The following is a 24,095-nucleotide window of genomic DNA, read 5'->3' as shown; positions in this document are numbered from 1 at the left end:
CAAACGGCTCTTCATAAGAGGGGAGCCTCTTCTCTAAAAGTTTTTTGGAAGTTTTTCCTCTGTAATAATTCTATACATCTCCAGTCTAATAAAAGAAGTTCATCATTCCTGTAAGTTTCTTTCTTTCCTTTACATACATTGGAGCTTCTTCCTCTAGCATCAGACTGAAGCCTACAGTCGAGCCTCTCGATTCTGGCTGCTAGATCTGCTAGGATTGCCCATAATCCTGTTTGCCCTAAGATTAAATGGTGGAGATAAAAACGAGACGCCCTGGATGCTTTTACTGATAAAGTGGTCAAACAAGAAATGTGGGACAGCCCCATGAGACTCCCATGTGATGTGGACCAAGATGTCAGCATGTATTAAGGTCACCAAAGAGGTACTAGGGGAATCAAGAGGTACTTGTCGGGCACATGGGGAGACTTGGTAGTGGGATGAGGAGGCCCAGACTACCATCAAATGTAAGAAAGATTATTTTAAGACTTGGTAAAGGACTAAAAAAATATATGATAAAAAAAGAAACTAAGCTGCTAGAAACGAAGCTAGAAAAATTGTGGGGAAAGCAAGGGCGAAGGAAGATGATGACCATTACAATAACCTGAATACTAAGGCTGGGGGAAAATCTATATATAAGATAGCTAAAATGAGAGATACGCAGAACAAAGGTCTTGAGAATGTCAAGTGTATCAAAGATGAAGATGGTAGAATGCTAGTAAAGGATGAAGACATTATGAAGAGATGGGGTAATTATTTTTGCAACCTATTAAATGAAGACATCTCAAGTGGATCTAGAGCGGAAAAGTGCATTCTCACCAAGACACCACATGCTATAAATATATAAAAGGATTGGAGTGGCTGAAGTTAAAGATGCATTAAGAAAGCTAAAATCAGGAAAGACTCCGGCCTAGACTAAGTCCCTAGAGAAGTTTGGACGAGCTTAGGCCTTTGTGGGATATTTTGGTTAACCAACCTTTTCAAAAAGATTTTGAGTACAAAGAAGATGGCAGACGAGTGGAGGCGAAGCTTTGTAGTCCCCATCTACATCTACAAAAATAATGGGGATATTCAAGACTGCAATAACTATAGAGGTATAAAACTATAAACCATACTATAAAGCTTTGGGAGAAGGTTATTGAAGCCCACTTGAGAAGAAAATTTGCTATTTTGGATAACCAATTTGGTTTTAGGCTAGAGAGATCATCAAGAGAAGCTATCTACCTGCTCAGGAGACTCAGGAAAACCGACAGAGCTACGAAGAAGGACCTCCATATGGTCTTTATAGAAAAGGCGTACAGCAGAGTGCCTAAAAAGTTAATATGGCATGTCCTAGAGAAGAGAGAGGTGTCAAGTAAATATGTGCATACAATTAAATATACGTACGCCAACGTGGTGACTAGTGTGAGAATCGAAGGCGGTCAAGCTAGCGACTACTGGGCTTCATCAAGGATCCACTTTAAGCCTTATCTGTTTGCGTTTGTCATGGATGAGTTGACCAAAAACATCCAAGGTGAGGTGCCATGGTGCATAATTTTCACGGACAATTTTGTTTTATTGGATGACACAAAAATAGGGGTCAACGATAAACTCGAGCAATGGAGATCAATCTTGGAATCAAAAGGCTTTAAACTAAATAAAACAAAGACGGAATATGTGATGTATAAACTCACACTACGATGGATAACGACACGGAGACTATTGAAGGAAGAGAGATACCACAGTGACTATTTTAGCTATTTAGGATCCATCACAAATAAAGAATGTGATATAGAGGATTATGTGTTATATAGAATTAAAGTGGGATGGCCGAAGTGAAGACGTGTGCCTTGGTGTTGTGTGACCGACGTGTCCCAGTAAAACTAAGGAAAATTCTATACCACAGTCGTACGCACAATTATGATGTACGAAGCAGAATGTTGGGCAATTAAAAAGGGGCATATTGATAAGCTGTGTAGCGGAGATGAGTATGTATGGATCTGTGGGAAAACTAGGAAGGATAAGGTAAGGAGCGAACGTATTAAAGCCAATTTGGGAGTTTCCCCAATTCATGATAAGCTTTGGGAAAGTCGTTTGAGATGGTATGGCCATGTTCAACGGAAGCCATCGGATGCACCAATGATGTAGATTTTTCACCAAACTATGCTTATTTTATTAGGAATAAGCCTAGGTTGGGTTCCATACATGTTGGGCCTTTGATCCCATGTGTTTTGAGTGTAATAGACCACTTTTATGGACCTAAAAAATGGGCTTTAAGGTTGCATAAGGGATTACTAATTTGTTTCCTTTTTCATTAGTATCCCTTTTAGTTGGGTTCAATTTAAGTTGTTAGTCTTTGTTTTTTTAGGAGTCAATTTATTAGTTGAGTCAAGTCATTAGTAGTTAGTTTCATTTTCAGTTAGTTTCTAAATTCAGTTTTAGTAACTAGAAGACTTTATATTTTATTAGTTTCTAATTTCCAAGTTTAGTAACTATTATGGTTTCTTTATAGCGTAACCTCTCCCAACAAGTTATAAATAAAGAGGAGGGCTCACTTAAGCCGTCACGATTTTATGAAAAAAAAAAACCATGTTGCTGCTGCATCTCCTCTGTGAGAGTTTGCTTTGTGTTTGATCAAAGTGGTGGACTGGTGTGTGATCCGGTGACTCTTTGCGGTGTGAAGCCCAAGAGGTTCTCTTCAACTTGTTTTTCTCTTCTCTTCCATAGAACTCAAAGTGTTACAGATCTGGTCTACTTATAAGGGTATTTGATTTATTTACTCTCTCAATTCTGTCCTAAGAATAGAGGATTCTGTGAAAATTCTACAGTTTCTGTATAGACCAAACCAGCCGTCAGGTTGGGCTGAAAATTGGGTCGCAGGTGTCTCTTACCTAGGGAAGGACTCAATCCAAAGGGCAGGCCTTTCCGGCCTGGGGTTTGAGAGATACCAAAAATCTCCCAGTTTTTGTCTTCTAGTGATTTCTGCAGTTCACACCTGAAATCGTTGGGGGTTCTTGACCTTTTCTGACTCCAGCAACTTCCTGTGATTTAATCTATGGTCGATGGATTATGTGAGGTGTATTTCAGTCCTGGATAATATCTGTTTGGTCTCCTACTGATCTGCCCTAAGAACCCCTAGATAATTGAAATCAATAGCTTGCTCCAGTTTGGTCTGCTGTCTTTTATAATCTGATTTTCTATGCAAGTGTTTGGGTTGGTTTGTGGCTGTTCTTGGATTAAAAAAAATCCAGCAGTTGTGAATTGGTTTGACTGGTCCAAATCAGTTCTACATTAACCAATAAGGAGTGATCTGATCCATAAAGAAGTATTTAAAAGAGCCAGGGGTCATTTCAACCCCCCTCCTCCTCCCCCTCCCCCCTCCCCCATCCCCCATCCCCCATCCCTCCAACCTCCTCAACAAGTTTGTCCCTGATGATCTCCTTCCTTCCTCAAGTCCATCCCCAGTGAGGAAGAAATTCTCTCGGCCATTTTATCCCATAAGGCTAACAAGGCCCCTGGCCCTGATGGCTTCAGTATGGGCTTCTTCTCGGCCTGCAGGAATTTCATTTGTAATGACCTCATCCTGGCGGTGCGTAGTTTCTTCTACAACCCTAACCAGATTGGAGGTATCAACCACACCTTCCTTTGCCTCATCCCCAAAAAAAAGGGTGCGGCTTCCATGAATGATTTTAGACCCATTTCTCTCTACAATCTCCTCTACAAATTCATTACTAAAATCCTAATCATCAGGATTCAAAAAGTCATTGATCCTCTTGTTAACCCAAATCAATCTGCCTTCATCGCTGGCAGAAGCATCTCGGATAATATTATTCTCTGTCATGAGATTGTCCATGGCTTTGACCGCAAATCCCACTCTCCGGTTGCCCTTATTAAGATTGACATTCACAAAGCTTTCGACACGATTAGCTGGGACTTTGTCTCCAATGTTCTGTTCCAAATGTCATTCCCGGCCTCTTTTGTTCACTGGATCCACTCTTGCATTTCCTCCCCTCGCTTCTCGGTCCTTGTGAATGGCAGTCTAGCCGGTTACTTCCCCTTGGGGTGTGGAATCCATCAAGGATGCCTTCTTTCTCCTCTTCTCTTCTCCACATCCTTGGAAATCCTTTCCCGTTCCATTCAATCTGCCACAGACCTCAATCTCATCTCTCCCATTCCCAAGTGTAAACCCCTCCTCCTTTCGCATTTGGCTTTTGCGGACGATATTATGATCTTCTCCAAAGCTGATCCCCTATCCATCACCAATATCATGTCCATCCTTCATTCTTTTGAATCTCTTTTGGGGCTTAAAATCAGTCTCCTCAAATCGAATATCTTTCTCTCGGGGGTTTCTCCTGAGACCCAAGCCTTTATCTCTGCTATCTATGGTATCCCGTTGGGATCCTTGCCAGTTAGATATTTGGGCCTCCCGCTCATTACCACCAGACTTTCCTCCCACCATTGTGCCCCTCTGCTTGATCGCCTTAGGAAAAAGCTTCAGCTTTTGACGGGAAAACTTCTTTCTTTTGCTGGCCGCCATAGTTGTCAAGGCATCGCCTAGGCGATGACTAGGCGTCCAAGCGGTTTTCCTGGGGCCTAGGCGACAGCCGCCTTATTGCACTGCATGTCGCCTTATGTTTCGGTACTTATTTATGTCAAATATCATTCAAGAAAACATTTACTTAAGATATTATTCATAAATAAGCAAATACCCCCTATTTGAATCCAATAAAAATAGTTTAAAAATCAAATTCCAAAATGATAAAAATTCAACCCCCCAGTCCAAGAACAAAAACTGAATTTTGGTTATAGGGACGATTTTCAACTTTTAAATGCTGGGGTTTTTCTCAATTATGAAAATTTTATAAATTCTATCATGTTAAAACATTGCTAAAAACCAAAAGTCCAGTAAAATAATATTTTGTTTTGATATTCATAAAATTATTTTCATTCTGGCGATTTTAACAGTATTCGTGCACTTAAAAATAAGTTTGACTAAAGCATAACTTTGTCATTGCAACTCAGATTTAAGTAATCTTAGACTGGTTAAAAAGCTGATTTTATGTTATAACTAATACAAAAAGTCTCATGTAAAAATAAAATCATTTGACTAGTCAAACTTATTATAGAATAAGAGCATTTCTCTAAATGTTGATTTTTTATAACTTAATATGACTTAATGTTAATTTTTTATGATTTGATGTGTTTAAATGTTGATTTTTAATGACTTGATGTGGCATAATCTTGATTTTTTATGATACAAGGTATATATAACTTAATAATGTTAGAAAATAAGAAAAATAAAAAATAACACTTGTTCGCCTTAAGGCGGGCGCCTTCTTGCCTAAGCGCTTAGACAACCCTCCACCGCCTTGGTTAGCCTTTGCATCGTGACAACTATGCTGGCCACCTAACCTTGATCAGATCGGTCCTCCAGTCCTTGCATCTGTATTGGTCTGGTGCTTTTGTCCTTCCTTTCTCTGTCATCAAGTCTTTTGAGGGCCTTCTCTGCTCCTTCCTTTGGAAAGGGTCGGATTCATCCAAATTCCTTAGACCTCTCAGTTGGAAAAATGTTTGCCTCCCTAAATCTAAAGGAGGGTTGGGAATTAGGAGAATCAAAGATGCCAACTCTGTGGGTGTCCTCAAGGTCATCTGGAAGATTGTCTCTAAGCAGAAAAGCATTTGGGTTGACTGGATCCTCTCTGGTTTACTCAAGCACAACTCTCTCTAGACTGCCCCTTCTAATTCTAATGCCTCTTGGATCTGGAGAAAGATCCTTCAACATAGACCCCTGGCCCTCACTTCCATTTCCTATTCCATTGGAAATGGACAATCTACCTATCTATGGAAGGACCCTTGGCATCCTTCGGGCATTCTTGCCCACTTGGTTTCTCCCAAAGTCATATACTCCTCTAGGCTTCATGCAAAGGCCATGGTCTCCTTGATTCTTTCTCCCTGGGGCTGGATGCCTCCAACCTCTCCCCCTCCTCTGTTTGATCTCCGATCCTCCCTCCCCCCTCTCCTCCCTGGGCATACTGCATAGAGGTAGAGAAAGACCAATGCATCTAGCTCCCCTCTTCTAATGGGTTATTCTCTTCTGCCTCTGCCTGGTCTTTTATCCGTTCCCCATCTCCGGCGGTTCATTGGCATAAACTAGTCTGGTTTAAAGGTCATATCCCCTGCCATAACTTCACTCTTTGGCGGTGTCTTTCCAGTTGTCTTCCCACTCAATCCTTCCTCACTCTCCGCAACATCCCCGTTAATCCTTCCTGTTGCCTTTGCCCCTCGGACATAGAGCACATCTCTTCTTCTCTTGCTCCCTATCTTGCCAAGTCTGGAAAACTGTCCTTTCCAAATGTTGGCCTTCCAGAACACCCATTCTTCCTTTTGACAGATAATGTATCTGGGTTGACATGTCCTTCTCTAGTTCTACCATTTGTGATACAATTAGTAAACTGGCTTTTTGCGCTACTAGTAACCATCTCTGAATGGAGCGCAACATCCGTAGATTGACCGCCAAATCCCGATCCCCGGATAAGACTTGGAAAGCTATCTTCTTTGATGTTCCAAAGCCCAGGCTCTCCTCAATAGGCTTAACCAGCCCATCCTTATCTCCCACAGAAACTCCTACATCATTTCTTCTTGGAACCTTCAAGTTTCCCTCACCCACCACCACCGCCCCACTCTCATCACCCTCAGCCCCTGACTGCTTCTGGTTAGCCTCTCCCCCCCTTATCTCTTTGCCAGGTCAGTGATGGTTTAGATTTTGTTTGTTTGCTTTTGTTTTAATCCCCTTGCGTTGGCTTCTTCTTGTTGGCTTAAGCCTCCTTCCCCCCCCCCCCCCTTTTCCCTTGTTTTTTCTTCCTCTCTTGGTAATGAATTATTTATTCATCTAAAAAAAAAAAAGAGCCAAGGGCAGACCAAAAATGTCTATAGGAGAAATAGTGAGGAAAGACATGCACAAATTTGGACTTGTCGCAAGTATGGCCTTGAATAGAGCAAAGTGGAGGGCTAGGATCTAGGAAGCGGACTGATGTAGCAGCGCTCCGATGGATCGACCCAAACCCGGTCCAGGACCCAGACCCAAAGCCAAATCCAATTTGGGATAAAAGTTACTGATTTGGGTTCAAGATATTAGAATATTCTAGGATTTTAATTTATTTGTAATATTTTATTTTAGGCAGTTTCCTATTTAAGTCCTTATTTGTTTCTAATTCTGTTGGTCTAGATTTAGGAGATTTTATTTTAATTAGGAAGCTTTAATTTTAGATTATTATAAATAAAGCATGTAACCCAAGTTATGAATTAGTTGATTAATGAAGAATGAATTAAGTTGTGAAAGGCCTGCATGGCTACTCGCTCTCTCCCCTCCCCTCTCCTCCCCTCCGTTCTCTGTGAGAACCCCCCTCTTCTTCCCTGCGATCTCTCTTCTCCCCTCCCCTCTCCTCCCATCCGTTCTCTGTGAGAATCCCCCCTCTTCTTCCCTGCGATCTCTCCTCCCCTCCCCTGCGTGGCTGCCTTTCTTCCCATTCTTCTTTCTTCTTTGAGACCTCCTTCCCCTCCCCCCCCCCTATGTGACTTTCTCTCTCGCTATCTTCTCTTTCCTTCTCCTCTTTGTTCGTTTCTGATTTATTCTCCCATCCTCTGTTCCTGGACAGTAGCATCAGTCTCAAAAGAAAAGCTTGCTGAACCTGTGAACATTACCGATTGGTTCCGAGCTTTGAGTCGAAGGTAGCCCTTCCCCGGGTGACCAAACCATTAAAACTTCTTGCCTTAATGACATCCCTGTTATGAGAAACTAGATCTGCAACTCAGGTTGTCTGAAACTACCGCCCAGATCTGATCTCAGGGTTAAATACTCTTTGTTGAGTGACTTTTGCAACAAATTTTTTCTGGAATCCATTGGAATAGAGAAATCGATTCCCCATCTGAAAATTCAGACCCACCCAAGAAGCATTAAAGGAGTTTTCTCCTTTCTCGTTTCCTGGTTCTACCGCCCTGTGTTGGGTGTCCAAAGGTTGAAGATGATCTCTAAAAATCGTGGGTTATAATATCCCTTTAGTTTCTCTTATCCCATATTAATGACCCCTCCTTTAATCTCTTATTTACAACCTGCCATCAAGTTCTGTCCATTCCTAGTTTGCCCCTAACAAATAATTCTAAACCCCTCCATAACCTTGTGGCTCTTTAAAATCCTGATTTATTACAATAGTGCCATTACCTCTTGGTACTTGAGTATTTACCCTTAGGATAGGTCACTTAATTACTGAATTGCCACTGCTTCAATATTTGTTTCTAGGAAAGAATGAAATTTATATGAAAATGAACAAAGTAAGCACAAAATTTTTTGGCTAGTTCAAGAGGAAGCTCAATGGGTTGAATTGCCCATAATTGGCTTAGTTAACAATTAGGCTCAAACGTTGGGCCCATTCCTTGACGATACATCTCATGAATGAGCCCAAGAAGCCTAATCTCAGAGAGCTTACATCTTAAAATACCCATTGAGACAGGCATGTGAACACGAGTTTGACCCAAGCCCAGGCGGAGCAGGCCTGGGCCTGAAATCCCTTATTTACAACCTGCCATCAAGTTCTGTCCATTCCTAGTTTGCCCCTAGCAAATAATTCTAAACCCCTCCATAACCTTGTGGCTCTTTAAAATCCTGATTTATTACAATAGAGCCATTACCTCTTGGTACTTGAGTATTTACCCTTTGGATAGGTCACTTAATTACCGAATTGCCACTGCTTCTAGTATTTGGACCTAAGCATTTAAGTGGGCCCACAGCCATCTTAGTTTGATCTCTAGGGGCCCACCAGGGCAACCTGTGATCTACTTCGTTACTGTTTTTAATCATCTGTTTCCTTTCACTTTCACTTTTCCTTTTCTTTGTCCTTGCTTGGATCCATGTAGCTAACCCCATTAAGTTGGGAAAAGGCTTTGTTTTTTGGGTTGGTGTTGGTGTTGGTGTTTCTTTGATTTAAAGATCTTGCCTATTGGCTATTTGACTTTTGAGTCTTTCAAATATAGTACTACATTAAAAACGTTAAGAAGCATCAATTTACAACTGCAAAATATGGGACTCCTGCGATTTTGTGACTATTACAGTAAATTATACATGCTTTCCAAAAGATACTTATCTACCACTCCAACAGGTATTCCAAATTTTCCAGTCATCTGAAAGCTAAATAGATACCAAGCCATATCATAGAGGAGTAGTTCACCCACATTATTCCAACAGAACTACCAAAGTTTTTCACTTCATATAACAACATTCAGGCAGTCATTGACATATTATTTGTTAATCCATGTCTTCTTTTCTATATCTTATGCTACTTTCTGATGCCGCTGCCAGACTATACACAACTGCAACTGTGGCTCAAGTAGGATCATTATTATTCTTATTGTCATTGAAACAATTAACTACACAACCAAAAGCTTCTTTTTTAGTGCAGAACAGAAGAACAAGAACAGAAAAAAAAAAAGATTCCCAGTTCTCAGAGTAACTATAAAACACTAGAAAACCATGGAGGTTCCTATCATGCAAAAGAGATTTGATTCTGGAGGACTGATCACATACCTACAGCAACCTCTGCCCTAACCAGTGGGCTCCCATCTGAAACTACATTCAGAAGGCTTTTAATAATACTTATCTCAGCTTTAAACTTTTGATCATCATCACAGTCTTCATCACCTCCAATCCCATCCCTGGGTGAATCAGATCCAACATCAAGAAGGGTACCCAGTGCATAAACAGCAGAAGCCCGAACCTGAAACATATTGTCTTGTAATTTATCACCACACAACATACAGTGAAAAATTAAAATAGAGAAGAAATATCAGAAGGAAGACCTAATTGAGGGTGTGCAAAAGTAAGATAATAAAAACCTCAGGTTGGGGCTTTGACAGTATGGGTGTGCATATTGTGGATGCATCTGCCTGCAAACCAATTATCTGTGCCTCGGGGAAATCCTCCCACAACTTTCCTAGACATAGACAAAGCCACTGAAGAAGCAACGGCTCAGTTTGCACTTCATGAAGAGTTGCAAGCTGAAGATGTTTCAAGCAAACATGTATCAGATCAGCTTTGATACAGGCTTCCTGTCCCCGTCTATGGCCATCAACAATGACAGCTAAAACAAATGCAGCCATTGCACGTAGTTCTGGGTACGCGTGCAGGCTATCAAAAGATCTTATAAAATATATATGACCACCATCCTTTACCAAATCAACCTGACATGACTTTACAGCAAGGAAGAAAACATGGAGTTAACGTTGTGATAAACAGTAGCATAGCATTAGCAGACAAAGACAGGAAACATTCTCATCATCATGATAAATTTAAGAGGGAAAAAAAGAGTTTGCAGTTGAAATTTTAAAAGGAAAAAATAGAGACAAGAATTATAACTTCCGAAATGGCAAACTTCTATGATCTAGGTAAAAGGACAAAAGAGTTTTTTGAGGTAAAAGAAAGAGTATCTCGAATAAAGAGGAAGAAGAGTGCTTAGAAGCCAATGAACACAGAAACTCCCCAAAACCACAAAAGTGGAAAATGCTGTGTGTTTGTACATGTGGGAGTGGAAAACCAGGTGGAAGAAAGAGAAAGAGAGGTTCAAAAGTCATCTTTGTTTCCTTCTAGGGAAGGGTTTTTTTTTTTTTTTTTTTTTTTTTTTTTTTTTGTTAATCCTTTCCAGGTTTATGCATAAGAATAGCCACACACTTTGAAATTTTTCGAACATAATCCTACCAGGGACTCTTATACAGTTATAGTACAAATAATAGGCAGTTTTCATGGTTTTGAATGAACACAAAATAACACAGTATGTTACGTCAATAACGAAGAGTCAGAGCCACAAGACATTAGCAACTAATTACCCACTCCCCGAAGCTGTAAATCAGATGAAAAGCAATGACAAAATAAATACTAGGAGATACCTTATCAAGCGCAAGGATCTTTGTCCATATGAAAACAAGAATTTGCCTCAAGTCACTTGCTGTTGTTTGCAGCAGCTTGAGTACATAGGGGAATATTCCGACTGAAAGGGCCTACAGGAAGAGCAGCAGTCATTCATCAGTTCATTAAGCTATGATAGCCTTGAAAATCAAGTCACATATTCATTGGACTAAAGCGTACAGCAGCAGCAAAGAAATCATAGAAGTACCAGATCCACAGCCCAAGGTCCCATATCGAGGAATCTTCCAAGAAGTACCAAAGCCCGATGTCGATGCAATTGACTAAGCAAAACCTAAATGAAAGCAACTTACAAGTAGGCATAAAAATATAATCATCAAGAAAAAGTGGACTTCAAGAAACGGTAAAAAATGAAAAACCAGAAGAACTACGCACTTCAAAAAGTAATCAAGATCATCTTGCAGAAAAGAACACAGATAAGAAAACTTAAAGACCTTGAACTGAACTCCATGAAACTGAAGTATTGGTCTTGTGAAAGTTTTCTCTTTACAAACATGGTAAATAGACCATAAACTCCCATAATATATATATATATATATATAAATCAATTGATGTCACATGAGATGAAGGATAAATCAGTGGGATTATCACAATGAACTGTGGAAATCCCAACGGCGAGGCCACTTAACAGCACACCTTCAAGACCATCTCTAGCAATTGACAAGAACCTCACCTGAAGAACAATTGGCAACTGCTCTGGTGGTTTTTTATGCTCAGATCCATGGTCAAGCCACACCTCAAAAGCTGTCAGCTGCTCCGTGAAAAAAGGACTTGGCTGAAAATCATCAAGAAGAAACATATGAATATTAAGCATTTTCATGTGAGTATGTGATCCATGGTAAGCCGTACCTCAAAATCTGTCAGCTGCTTGATGAGCACAATAATGTGTGAAATCTTAGGGATATAAGTGTATATTTTACCCCACTTTGGATAGTACTACTTTTATTTTTCTTTTCTTTTTTTTTCCAAGTTTACAAGAGAAAGTGCTTAAAGTGAATCAAGAACCAGCCCAAAGGTGGGACCCACTCATTGGTACCACATCCTCTCTCCTACAAAATCCTGAAGATTATTCTCTCTCCTTGCCACCTCACAAGATCTTGAAGATGCTATGCTGAGATTCCTTTATGATTTAATCAAGATTGCAAGATATTGGTTAATATTGCAAGGAATGAATAAAATTTGTTAATTTTGGAAACAGATTCTCTCTTTCCTCACACAATATCTCAGAGAATGAGGATTTTTACCAAGATTTTATTTTATTTTATTTTCTTTCTTTTCTTAAAGAAGACTTGTAAAAGGAAGGAGGCAAGATAAAATCCCTATAAAAGCCCCTTCCTCCCCCCTTCTAATTATTATTCTCCTTAGTTTACTTTCTAGTTTATGCTTAGTTTTCTTCTTTCTCTCCCTCTCTCACTCTCTTTAGTTTTAGTTCTTCTTTATTTTTGCTTTAATCACTTTTATAATAGTTTTTTATGTCAATTAATGCAATCACTCTTTTATTCTTATTCAGCCTTTTATGTTTATGATTTATGCAATTGAGTTGTAATTTTTAAAGTTATAGTTCTAGGCTTAGATCTAGGTGACAAGATCACAAGCCGTGGAGCATCTTTTTTTTTTTCAAGTTCAAGCATTGATTCAAGTAAGTAGGTTCCCTCAGTAGTCTTCTCTCCCCCCTCTCATTCCCTCTTCTGACTACCCTTTCTTTCTTAATTTAGGATTTTAATTTCAGTCGTTACATTATTACTATCCCTTTCCCCCAAGGTTCATGGCTAGTGTATGTGTTGGCTTTGCCCCTCCTAGCCATAGAACCATCAATTTATTGCTTTTATTTTAATTGTCTCCCTTTCCCTAAAGCCAAGTAGAGTAACCCTTGTAAGAGTGACTCTCTGGTCAAATGGGGAAGCTCATATTATGATGCATCCCTGGGGCAAAGTAGAGAAACCTACTTGTGAGTCTCTCTCTAGCTTTCTCCCCTTTCTTTTACTTTATTTTTATTTCAGTATTTTTTTTCCTTTATTTTTAATTGTGTGGGTTGTTTATTTTCACTTATTTATTTATTTAATTTTAATTGCGTGGCTTGCGTCTTTAAATTCTTAGATCACGAATGGTTAGGACGTTATTTTAGATACATATGTTTAGGACGGTAGTTAGAATTAGATCACAACCATTAATAGGTTCACTTTCGCATTATTAAAAGAAAAAAAAAATAAAGTGGTTGCTCTCCCTGTGTTCGACTCGTAGCTACACTGATCCGCACGCTTGCGGTTACATTTTAAGTCTCAAACACTGCTCTGTGGAATAAAAAAAAGACTTGACTGACAATCATCAATGATAATAATATAAACATTAAGCATTTTCATGCGAGTATGTGACAAAGTGAACATGGGAAAGTGAACACAACATGTCATCACTCCCCCCACCCCCCAGCACTCTTAGTCACAGAACAGATACCTGAAATTCCGCATAAGGTTCCTCAACCAATGACTGAAGCTGAGAAAGGCAAATTTCAGCAGCCATGTCCCATGCATCCCTGCAGTGAAACATAACATAAATGATAAAAGTATCTATATTAAAAATTAAAAATATAAAATAAATAAATAAATAAAAGAAGAAGAAGAAAAAGATTGAAACTCATAAAAGGAAAAAATTACAGGAAACGCAGTCTATGAGATCATTGTTGGATATTTACCACATATGATGCTGATGAGTTGAAGGTAACATTGGATATGAAATTGGGGAACAGTTAGCAGACCGCATTATCCGCTCCGCAAGTAAGAAGTTACGGAACAAACTAGCGACTAGCAGGTCTTGCCTGAACAACCTCTGAAAAAGATCTGCAGGAGGAGAGTCAAGTTCAATATTGACCACATTGTCCCCTAAATAGAAAAAAAGGAACACCAAATTCGACAGTTTTAAGTAAAGAAATGTACAGGTGCATCAAATTATTAGCAGTAGAATACCATGGGGGAGGACATTCCAAGCAATCGTGTCAGTCACTGCCGTAAAAATCCAGTTTAGTTCCCCGAGAAGAGTTTTCCGGTCACTTTGGAGGCCAGGAATTTTGTCTATGAGAGAGTGGTCAAGAGTATCACGAAGTAACGAACGAGAGCAGAACCTGAGAGGCAGATGACAATGCATCATATGATAAGCCCAAGAACTACCCCATGCGCTATAAGTAAATGAAATACATAGATGAATAAGAGCACAATTGAATGCTACCAGCTATACCAGAAGAAAGCACAAGTACGGCACAAAAGGTTGATTTCCATGCTGCCAACAATACCATTAACTGCTAGCAGCTACCAGATGAAAAACTGAGGATGTTCAGAAGACAAATGAAGGAGGAAACAACCAACCAAGAATAAAAGGGGAAAATCAGATGATGATTTGAAATAATGATAAGAAAATTAAACAAAAAAAATGACTTCCTAAATTACGACATTCCAGGATTACTTTATTCCTTATGTACAATTACACCTTCACTAGAGAAAAGAAATCCATACAAGAATCACCAACAATGTAATAAAAATTTATTAAAAAAATATTAACATATGAACCATGGGGTTTACAGACTACTTTGGTTTTAGAATATGTCCACTTCATATGTTAAAATTTTCATTATAAATTGTCATCAATAATCAACAAGAGAGTGAAGTGGGGATGAACATGTGTGCAAGCAAGGTGACATAGACAGCGTGCACGTGAGAGAGAGGGACAGAGAGGTCCAATCAGTGGAAGAAAACCACTAGGAATAATCAGACTGAAAGGCAAGACCTAGACAAGAAGTTACCATCTTAGAGCCATCTTGATTGGTGTCGTTAGGCAAGACGTAAACACATCAGCAGGAAATTCAGCACTCTGAGGAAGAGTCTCATGCGCTTCACAAGCCGCAAGAAGAATGCAATCCTTCAAGGAAGACCCAGACGAACCAGAAGAGTTCCAATCTTTGCGCTAACCAAAGACAAGAAATAATATCAGAAGAGAGGTAATGGCTATCCAATAAAGAACACCTCACTGGCAAGGGTACCAGAAATAGTGCTGCTAACCTCTATAAAGGCATTGACAATATTTCCGGCTGCAGAGCAATCTAAAACATATATTGATGGTGTCTTCAACCAGGAATCCAGGTCACTGACTGGCAGAGGAATGTACTGTGTATAACTCTGGTCCAACTCACAGATTAAAAACCAAACAACCGCAACTTATAAAGTGTTCCAACTTCCAAAAGACAAATGGCACAGAAAGAAAGTTAGAGCACCACCAACCTTATTGAAGAGCCAAATTTCACCATTTGCAGTTGGTTTTGGGACACCATGGCCATTGTAGTGGAAAAGCACTCTCTCAGACTTAGCATATTTGCGACAGGCACTGCAGAGCTTCTTTACCTCTTCCACCGTAGGATCAGGCTGAAGTTTGTAGCGAGCCTGCCCAAATCCCAAGGTTGCAACTTTACATAAAGGATTCATGCACTAAAACCTCACCCAATACAAAGAAAAATCTCTTATTACCCTGGCTTGCCATCTTTCATACTGATCTTGCAACTTTTTACCAATTGTTTCAAGTGCCTTTGGAGCTGCCACAGAAAACGGATCTACGAAACAAGAGCAAGAAGAAAATAAAGAAATTAATAAATACCTTAGCGAACATCCTTGAACAAAAATATGAGGTAGGAATATATTTTATATGGGAAAAAAGAATTCTCCAGTTCATCCACAGACCACCATTTATCCAACATAAGCCAGAATTTTATTCTCCTTAAGCATATGAAAATAAAAAACAGTCTCCAGTTCATCCAGAGCCCACCATATTTCTTCATGAAATCCAACAAGCACTTGCAAATTTATGTCATTAGAACACTGAAAATTGAGAACAACTGAATTAAGAGTTCTCAAACTCTAAGTCACACCATACCTTCCCGTATATAGAAGGAATCAAGACCCAAATTTCCTCAGGTTAACCCTCACAATTTCATGACTAAATGAAGGAAAACATTATTTTTTTTACCAGTCTATGATGAAATCAATCAAGTGCCTCAATTGCAAAAGGCAAGTTGCCAGGTGACACAAACTCTATGACAATCAAACAGTTCCAATGGATACGACCCAAAGGAGGAGACAAAAATAATCTTATGACATACCAATGCACAAGGTGCTTACTGAAAAGTAATGTGATGGCATACCAATGCACATGCTGCTTACTGAAACAGCTGGACATTCTAAAGAAGGTCAAACTTTATTTATCAACGGTAGCTTAACAAATTTAACAACTATCCTATATATCTAGGCCCACAATGGTACAATACAACATAAAGTACAAATAGAACACCAAATTCTACCCAAAAACAAAAAACAAAAAACAAAGATAACCCAAAAACGCAAAAGATCAACCACCATCCAATGGTGGTGAGGATGGTTGTCAAGGCGCCTTGTTGATGTCGCCTTGTTTCTTTCCCACTTCCAACGCCTAGGGTCGCCTAGAGGTCGTGACAACTATGGTGGTGAACATGCTCCCGCATCAGCAGCAATATTCTCCATTTCTTCAATACAAAGTAGTTGTCATATGATTCTCACAAAACAGACAATCAGACATATTTATATAAAACATAAGCTATAACATGGTTCTCTTGTTATAAGTGCATGGTGTGCAATAGTATTCCCAGATATATATTCAAGCTTAAATAATAATCCTTAAACTTCCATTGCAAATTTAAATGGATTTCCACATTTTCCAAAGCTTCACCGGATTTCAAAAATATATTACCAGATATCAAGCCAATTTCATACATAATTGATGAATATTTCAGTTTCAACCACATAAAAAATGGGTTGTTCTGTCAAAATTTGGAGCCATGAGCATCATGATGTGCCAAAAAGATAATCTAGCAATACCTCTTAATTCTTAACACCAATAAATAACCATGGAACCTAGAAACTTAATGATAATAGGCATCTTGTAGTTAATCATAGAGTACCCATGGGCCGTTGGTATTTATATCCCTAAAGGAAAAAAAGTCACCAGTTAGTCTACAAATTAATTGGCACAAAAAGGAATTTAGTAAATAAAATTAGAGAAGAGAATACACCGAACATTGCACAACGAAGGCCAAGAAGGAAAGATAACTGGTTATTTCAAGACACTCACAGCACACACCACACAAAAAAGTCCTCTACCTCCAACCCCATGGACCACCCAAACAAAAACTCACACAGACACTATAGTTGTCACGGCGCCAAGGCAAACCAAGACGCTGGAGGGATGCCTAAGCGCTTAGACGACAAGTCGCGAACAAGGCAACCAAATTTTATTTTTTATTTTCCCTCTTTTCTAACATTATTCAGCATTAAGCCAAATCAAATCATAAAAAACCAACACTATGTCACATTAAGTCATCAAAAATCAACATTAAGTCACATCAAATCACTAAAAAAAAACTTTGAATCACATTAAGTCACCAAAAATCAACATTTAGAGCAATGCTCCTGTTCTATAATAAGTTTGACTGGTCAAATGATTTTATTTTTACATGAGAAGTTTTGTATTAGGTATAGAACAAAACCAACTTTCCTACAAGTCTAAAATTACTTAAATCTGAGTTGTAATGACAAAGTTATGTTTTGGTCAAACTTATTTAAAGTGTGCAAATACCGTTAAAATTGTCTAAATGAAAATAATTTTATGCATATCAAAACAAAAGATTATTTTACCGGACTTTTAGTTTTTAGCAATGTTTTACCATGATATGATTTATAAAATTTTTAGACCTGAGAAAACCCCCAACTTTTGAAAGTTGAAAATCGTCCCTACAACCAAAAATCCAGTTTTCGTTCTTGGACTGAAGAGTTGACTTTTTATCCTTTTGGAATTTGATTTTTAAACTATTTTTATTGTATTCAAATTGGGAGTATTTGCTTATTTATGAATAAAATCTTAAGTAAATGTTGCTCAAATGATATTTGGCATAAATAAGTGTCAAAATATAAGGCGACAACTTATCTACCTAATTGTCACTAAACCAAATATATCATTTATTGTTGGCAGTTCATACAGTTTCCAAAGAAAGATCATTGAGAGGCAGCATTGTGGTATTAGTCAGTTCACACGATTTCCAATTAGTCCTCTCTCTTGGTTGATTACTGGCTTATAGCTTCTGGTATTGTAAGATTTTCTCAATGTCATAGTTTCTGTCTGCCAGGGGATTGGATACTGACTGACTTGTTAGTGTCAACTGTCAACTACAACCTGCAGCTTCAATCGTTGAATAAGATTATCCGAGTCTTTAAAAATAATTAAGGTTCTCAAATGGAATAAATATGCAATAGAGTTAAAGCTTCTCATTTAATCATCCTAACAATTTAAAATGTCAATTAAATTAACTTGCCCAACCCACCCATGCTGCCAATATCATAGTTCGCCCGTGAAAATCTCAGCAATGTTTCTTTATCAGGAATAGGAAATCTTAGCATTTCTAGTACCTCTTTTCATTAAAAAAATAATAATAATGATGATACAGGACTACCTAGTGTACAAATGTAAAAGCCTGTTAGCATTACTCCAGCTGATCACTGATCAGTATCCTCAATGAATACTAACAAAAGGATACAGCATAAGCAGCAGTTGGGAGGAGCCCAGACCTTCAGAATCCACACCATCAAACTATTAGCACCAGACTGGTGATTTTCTTACCTAGATAACTAACTGGAAAATGTCCAAGATAAATTACCACATACACATACAACTGATCTAAGCACGAACACAAATGCAAGTAAGAAAGAAAAAGCAAAGAACTACCAGGTAAACAGAAACAGAGACAGGAAAATCAAGAAAGTTGTATAGCTAACAGAAAAAGAAAATTTTAATTACAGACTATAAAACAGTGAAACCCTACCTGTCCAGCACTCCATCCTAGCACATGGTGAGATTTTAATTACATCAGGTGGATCAACATTAATATTTAAACATAAAACAAGCGCCACACACCCAGTCTTCATCTGCACTAGAAAATTGAGAGTCAAAACTAACATGGACATTGAATTGCAGCGCTGAAAAAAATCCTCAAGAATCACTAACCTGTGAAAATAGTGGAACAATAAAAATAACAAATAAGAACAGCAAAACAAACGACAGAAGTCATTAAGGGAATATAGCCAATAACCAAGCCACAATTAATATGAAAATACTATGGTAACTGATAAATAAATGAGATAAATGAGCAAAACGCTTTTGCAAACATTGTAGCAGGCTTTCTTGGCAATCCTGATACATGGCTCACCTAGGGATTTTTAGGTTTGAGGAATATGCCTCTAAAGAAAAACACTATTGCACCCTCAATCTTAGACTTTGCTGTAGCTTATGATCTATCCATCATGAACACTTTGTATGAAAAAAGTGAGGAGCACTTAGTTACCTATAAAAGTGGGAATCATACAAGCCAAATAGATTTCTTCCTAATTAGATGAGCAGACAAACTGTTGTGTAAGGACTGTAAGGTTATTCTTGGGGAGAGTCTAACCACCCAACAAAGACCGGTGGTTCTAGATATGTGCCTTAGTACACAAAAGCATAGGAGGTGAACCTATGTACCCTAAGATAAGGTGATGGAAATTAAAAGGGAGTCCTTAAGTACATTTACTAATAATATGGTCAAAAAAGGAAAGTAAGACTTTGAGGGAGACACCAATACAATGTGGAACGAAATGGTGACTTGTATTAAGAGGGTTGCCAAAGAGGTTCTTAGGGAAGCGAACGATAGTCGACAGGCCCCCAGGGAGACTTGGTGGTGGCATGATGAGGTCCAAGTAGCCATTAAGACCAAGAAAGATAGTTCTAAGACATGGCAAAGGACTAAAGAAACATAAGATAAAAAGAGATATAATGATGTTAAAAACGAAGCTAAGAAGATTGTGGAGATGGCTAGAGCGAATAAATATGAGGGATCTATACATAAACACAAAAGAAAGGGGAAAAGTTATCTATGAGATAGTTATAATGAGAGAAAGGAAGATTAGAGATTTCGACCATGTGAAATGTATCGAAGGTGATGATGGACGAGTGTTGGCAAGGGATGAGGTCATTGTGAAGAAATGGGGAGAGTAAATTTATGACCTCCCAAATGGAGATAGTTTGAGTAGGAATGACCCAGAAGATTGCATTATTCATCAAGGCACCACACATCATAGATACGTAAAAAAGGTTAATAAGGCAAGACATCAGGCCAGATAAGATCCCAATAGAATTATGGAAAACCCTAAGAGTATGTGTGGTATATTGGTTGACCAACCTATTTAACAAGATTATGAACACGAGGAAGATGCTAGATGAATGGAAGAGAAGCATTGTAGTTCCGATCTACAAAAATAAAGGTTATATTCAAAGCTGCAATAACTTAGAAGCACAAAACTAATGAGTCATACTACGAAACTATGGGAGAAGGTTACTGAAGCTCATCTGAGAAGAGATACTCATATCTTGGTGAACCAATTCAATTTTATGCTAGATAGATCAAAGACATAAGCTATTTATCTATTGAAGAGGCTCATGGAAAGATATAGAAAGAGCAAAAAGGATCTCCATATGGTCTTTGTATTGACTTGGAAAAAGCTACGACAAAGTCCCTAGAGATTTAATCTGGTATGTTCTTGTGAAGAGAGGGTTGGAGAGAAAATATGTGAATGAAATTAAAGATATGTATGAGGGCATAGTGACTAGTGTGATATATGTAGGAGGCTACGGCTAGGAATTCCCAATCACGATTGGGTTACATCAGTGATCAACCTTAAGCCCTTATTAGTTTGCGTTTATCATGGATCATTTAAGCAGGTCCCATGGTGTGTTTTTCACCGATGATATCATTTTGGTGGATGAGGCAAAAGCATGGATTAACGCTAAGTAAGAGCTATGGAGATCAACCTTGGAAACAATAGCCTTTAAGATTAGTAGATTGAAGATTAAGTATATGATCTGTAACTTTAGTCACACTATGATAGATAACGACATGGTGAAAATTGAGAGAGGGATAACCACAAAGTTTCTAGTTTAGATATTTGTGGTCAACCATAAACAAAGAAGGTGACATAAAGGATGATGTTTCACAGAGGATTGAAGTGGGATGGATCAAGTGAAGAGGTGCGACCAGAGTGCTGTGTGACCAACTCCTTTAAAGCTTAAAGGAAAGTTCTATATGACTATCACACGACCGTCTATGATGTATGGGGCGGAATGTTGGGAATTGAAGAAGTGTCATATAGAGAATCTGTGCAGCAGAGAGGGTACCAAAATGGATGTGTGGCCAATCTAAGAAGGACAAAGTAAGGAATAATCGTCTTAGAGCTGATTTGGGAGTTGCCCGATCAATGACAAGCTCTGAGACAGTCATTTAAGGTGGTATGGCCATGTTCAATGAAGGCTTGGGGATGCCGAATGCCCCAGTAAGGAGTGATATGGTTCCAATTGAAGGGACTACAATAGCTAAGGGCAAGCCTAAAATGACCATAAGAGAAGTTGTGATGAATGACATGCATAGTCTAGGCCTTGTCTCAAGGATGAAATCAGATAAAGCCTATTGGAGGGCAAGGATCCATTTAGCCGACCCCATGTAGCTGAGATTCTCCTGACTTGCTGGGTTGTGCCTCTTTCCTCTTACTTTCATTACTTTCATTTCTTATGTCTCTTTCTCTCATTTCTTCATCTTTTCACAACCCTATATCTTATACTCCTCATTGGGCAATGGAGCCACCTAGACAATTTGACGACAATTTATTATCCATAAGCCCATACTACAATACAATTTCAACACAAGGAACAATGGAATAATTGCATGCCACCTCTCTATGAATTCAATGGTGTTGATACTAAACATATGCCTTTAGATTTATGGTAGTCTCTAGATTGGATAGGATTACATCCTAATATACACTATTTGTCTGAGATTATTTAACAAGATTTTGAACACAAGGAAAATGTCAGACGATTGGAGGAGAAGCATTGTGGTACTAATCTAAAAAAATAAAAGTGATATTCAAAGTTACAAAAACTACAGAGACATAAAACTAATGGGTCATACTATGAAATTGTAGGAGAAGGCTATCGAAGCCCACCTGAGAAGAGAAACTATTATTTTAAAGAACCAATTTGATTTTATGCTAGGGAAATCCACGACAAAATCTATTCACTTAACTCAGGAAGCTCATAGAAAGAGTTAGAGTTTGTAAGAAGGATCTTCATATTGTCTTTATTGACCAAAAAAAGCCTATGATAGAGTCCTTAAAGAGTTAATTTGGAACATACTAGAAAAGAGAAGGCTAGCGAGTAAATATGTAGATATAATTAAAGATATGTATAAAGACATTATGACTAGTGTGAGAACCATGTGGGGGCAAGGAAGTGAATTCCCAATTACAATTGGACTACACCAAGGATCAGCTTTAAGTCTTTATTTGTTTGGGCTTATAATAGATGATTTAACCAAGAACATTCAATATGAGGTTCCGTGGTATATGCTCTTTGTTGATGATATCGTTCTGGTAAATGAGACAAAAGCAATGATTAATGCCAAGGTGGAGATATGGAGATCAAACTTAGAAACAAGAGGTTTTAAGATTAGTAGATCAAAGATGGAGTATATGACGTGTAACTAGGGGTGAAATATGACTGGGTTTCTTAAGACCCAAGCCCAACCCTAGGTCCCCAAAGCTCAACCCAGGCCCAACCCCTGGTCTGGCTCATACTAACCCAACCCGGCCCTAATTGACTTGATTGGGCCGGGATAGTCCTAATTGGCCCTAATTTTTGCCAAGGTCAGGCTAACCTTAATTGACCATATTTTTGCCATTTATGTCCTATACATATTTATAGAAAAAGCACCAATAGATCAAATGACCAATACACAATTAAAAATATAAAGTGCAACACGATAATAGATGTTCAGGACACCTAACCATAAGAATCAGTGACCCAACTTTCATGATTCTAAATAAAAGGATAGGATAATAGCCCTAAATTAAATTACATAACTTAAGGTTAAAATCAGAGCTAGACTGGGCCTAGGCCTCAACCCAGGCTCGGCCCAAACTTGACCCATGGTCAGTGTATTTCAATCCTAACCTGCCCTTAGAGTTAGAAATCTTAGCCCCAGCCCTGTTCAGGCTCAGGGCGAGTCAGAGTAGGTTCAAGCTGTCAGGGCCAAACGTACACCCCTATGTGTAACTTTAGGGCCCGTTTGGTAACATTTCAAGAAATGCGTTTCTGCCGTTTCTGGACAACGGAACAAAAAGCGTTTGATAAAACTGTTTCGTTTCACTTGTTTTCAGACATAGAAATTGAAATTTCTACCTATTATGATTCAAGAAACGACTCAGGCGAAACAAGTTGCCATTTCTGGAAAAGACTCGTGGCCATTCTTTCACTGGTTACTATCGACTTCTAGAAACATGACTTATCAAACACCTTCAATTCCGTTTCTGTTTCTAGAAACAGAAATTTATGTTTCTGCCGTTTCTTAAAACAGAAATGGCAGAAACGTTATCAAACGGGCCCTTAGTCACACTATGATGGACAACGATATGGTGAAAATTTAGGAGAGAGAGAGTGATGTAGGGGAAAACCTACGAACTAGGGTCTCTATATAGGCTGATTAGGATGGTTATATTAACGTATGTGAAACTCAGGTAAGGGCTTAAGGTAAGGAAATAACAGCAGCATGCATGAACTATATGTAGATTTAAAACAGAAGATTACTGCAACAATAAGCAATATAATCCCAAGTAATTACACCAACTCAAAAGGTTTCAATTGGGTAACATGGGGATGGGAACAAGCGGCAGCAAGATATCAAATGGAGTGCATGTCCTTTCAATATTCAAACATTAACAGATACTAACCTAGAACTTAAGTTTGCAGCCAATAGACAAGTTTAGAAATATTCTTAATGCAAAAATTCAGCAAGAAACAAAGAAACAAAAAATAAGACTTCAAATAGGGATAAGTAAGCATGTAACTGAAACCGTGGTTGGGGGACAGGGATCATGTTGTTGTAATAGGCAGCTGGGAAAATAAGAGATAAGGGGAGGGAGAAGAATATCAAGAAGGGGAGAGGAATCGCCTCATTGCCAAGAGAGAAAGAGAGAACCACTCATGATAAGGGGAGCAGAGGGAGCTT

At 38.6% G+C, this 24,095-nt stretch overlaps 1 protein-coding gene across 3 annotated transcripts in view; it reads right to left on the bottom strand.

The window, feature by feature from the left end:
• Nucleotides 1-24,095, bottom strand: part of LOC122070281 (regulatory-associated protein of TOR 1-like) — a 40,234-nt gene that overhangs the window by 9,651 nt on the left and 6,488 nt on the right. For 2 of the 3 annotated variants that reach the window (XM_042634408.1, XM_042634410.1), the window contains exons 2-14: nucleotides 18,828-18,930; nucleotides 15,451-15,533; nucleotides 15,208-15,366; nucleotides 14,989-15,114; nucleotides 14,733-14,893; nucleotides 13,903-14,057; nucleotides 13,632-13,776; nucleotides 13,394-13,472; nucleotides 11,616-11,717; nucleotides 11,133-11,216; nucleotides 10,906-11,016; nucleotides 9,859-10,212; nucleotides 9,551-9,740 (exon numbers count right to left, since the gene is read on the bottom strand). In XM_042634408.1, coding sequence (XP_042490342.1) covers nucleotides 9,551-9,740; nucleotides 9,859-10,212; nucleotides 10,906-11,016; nucleotides 11,133-11,216; nucleotides 11,616-11,717; nucleotides 13,394-13,472; nucleotides 13,632-13,776; nucleotides 13,903-14,057; nucleotides 14,733-14,893; nucleotides 14,989-15,114; nucleotides 15,208-15,366; nucleotides 15,451-15,533; nucleotides 18,828-18,930 — 1,852 coding nt within the window. The remainder of the gene's footprint in view (nucleotides 1-9,550; nucleotides 9,741-9,858; nucleotides 10,213-10,905; nucleotides 11,017-11,132; nucleotides 11,217-11,615; nucleotides 11,718-13,393; nucleotides 13,473-13,631; nucleotides 13,777-13,902; nucleotides 14,058-14,732; nucleotides 14,894-14,988; nucleotides 15,115-15,207; nucleotides 15,367-15,450; nucleotides 15,534-18,827; nucleotides 18,931-24,095) is intronic. The other variant, XM_042634409.1, reaches the window with a different exon arrangement.

The sequence above is a fragment of the Macadamia integrifolia genome, unplaced genomic scaffold (genome assembly GCF_013358625.1).
Source record: "Macadamia integrifolia cultivar HAES 741 unplaced genomic scaffold, SCU_Mint_v3 scaffold871, whole genome shotgun sequence".
Taxonomy (NCBI): Eukaryota; Viridiplantae; Streptophyta; class Magnoliopsida; order Proteales; family Proteaceae; genus Macadamia; species Macadamia integrifolia.
This window is presented reverse-complemented; position numbering and strand designations above follow the sequence as displayed.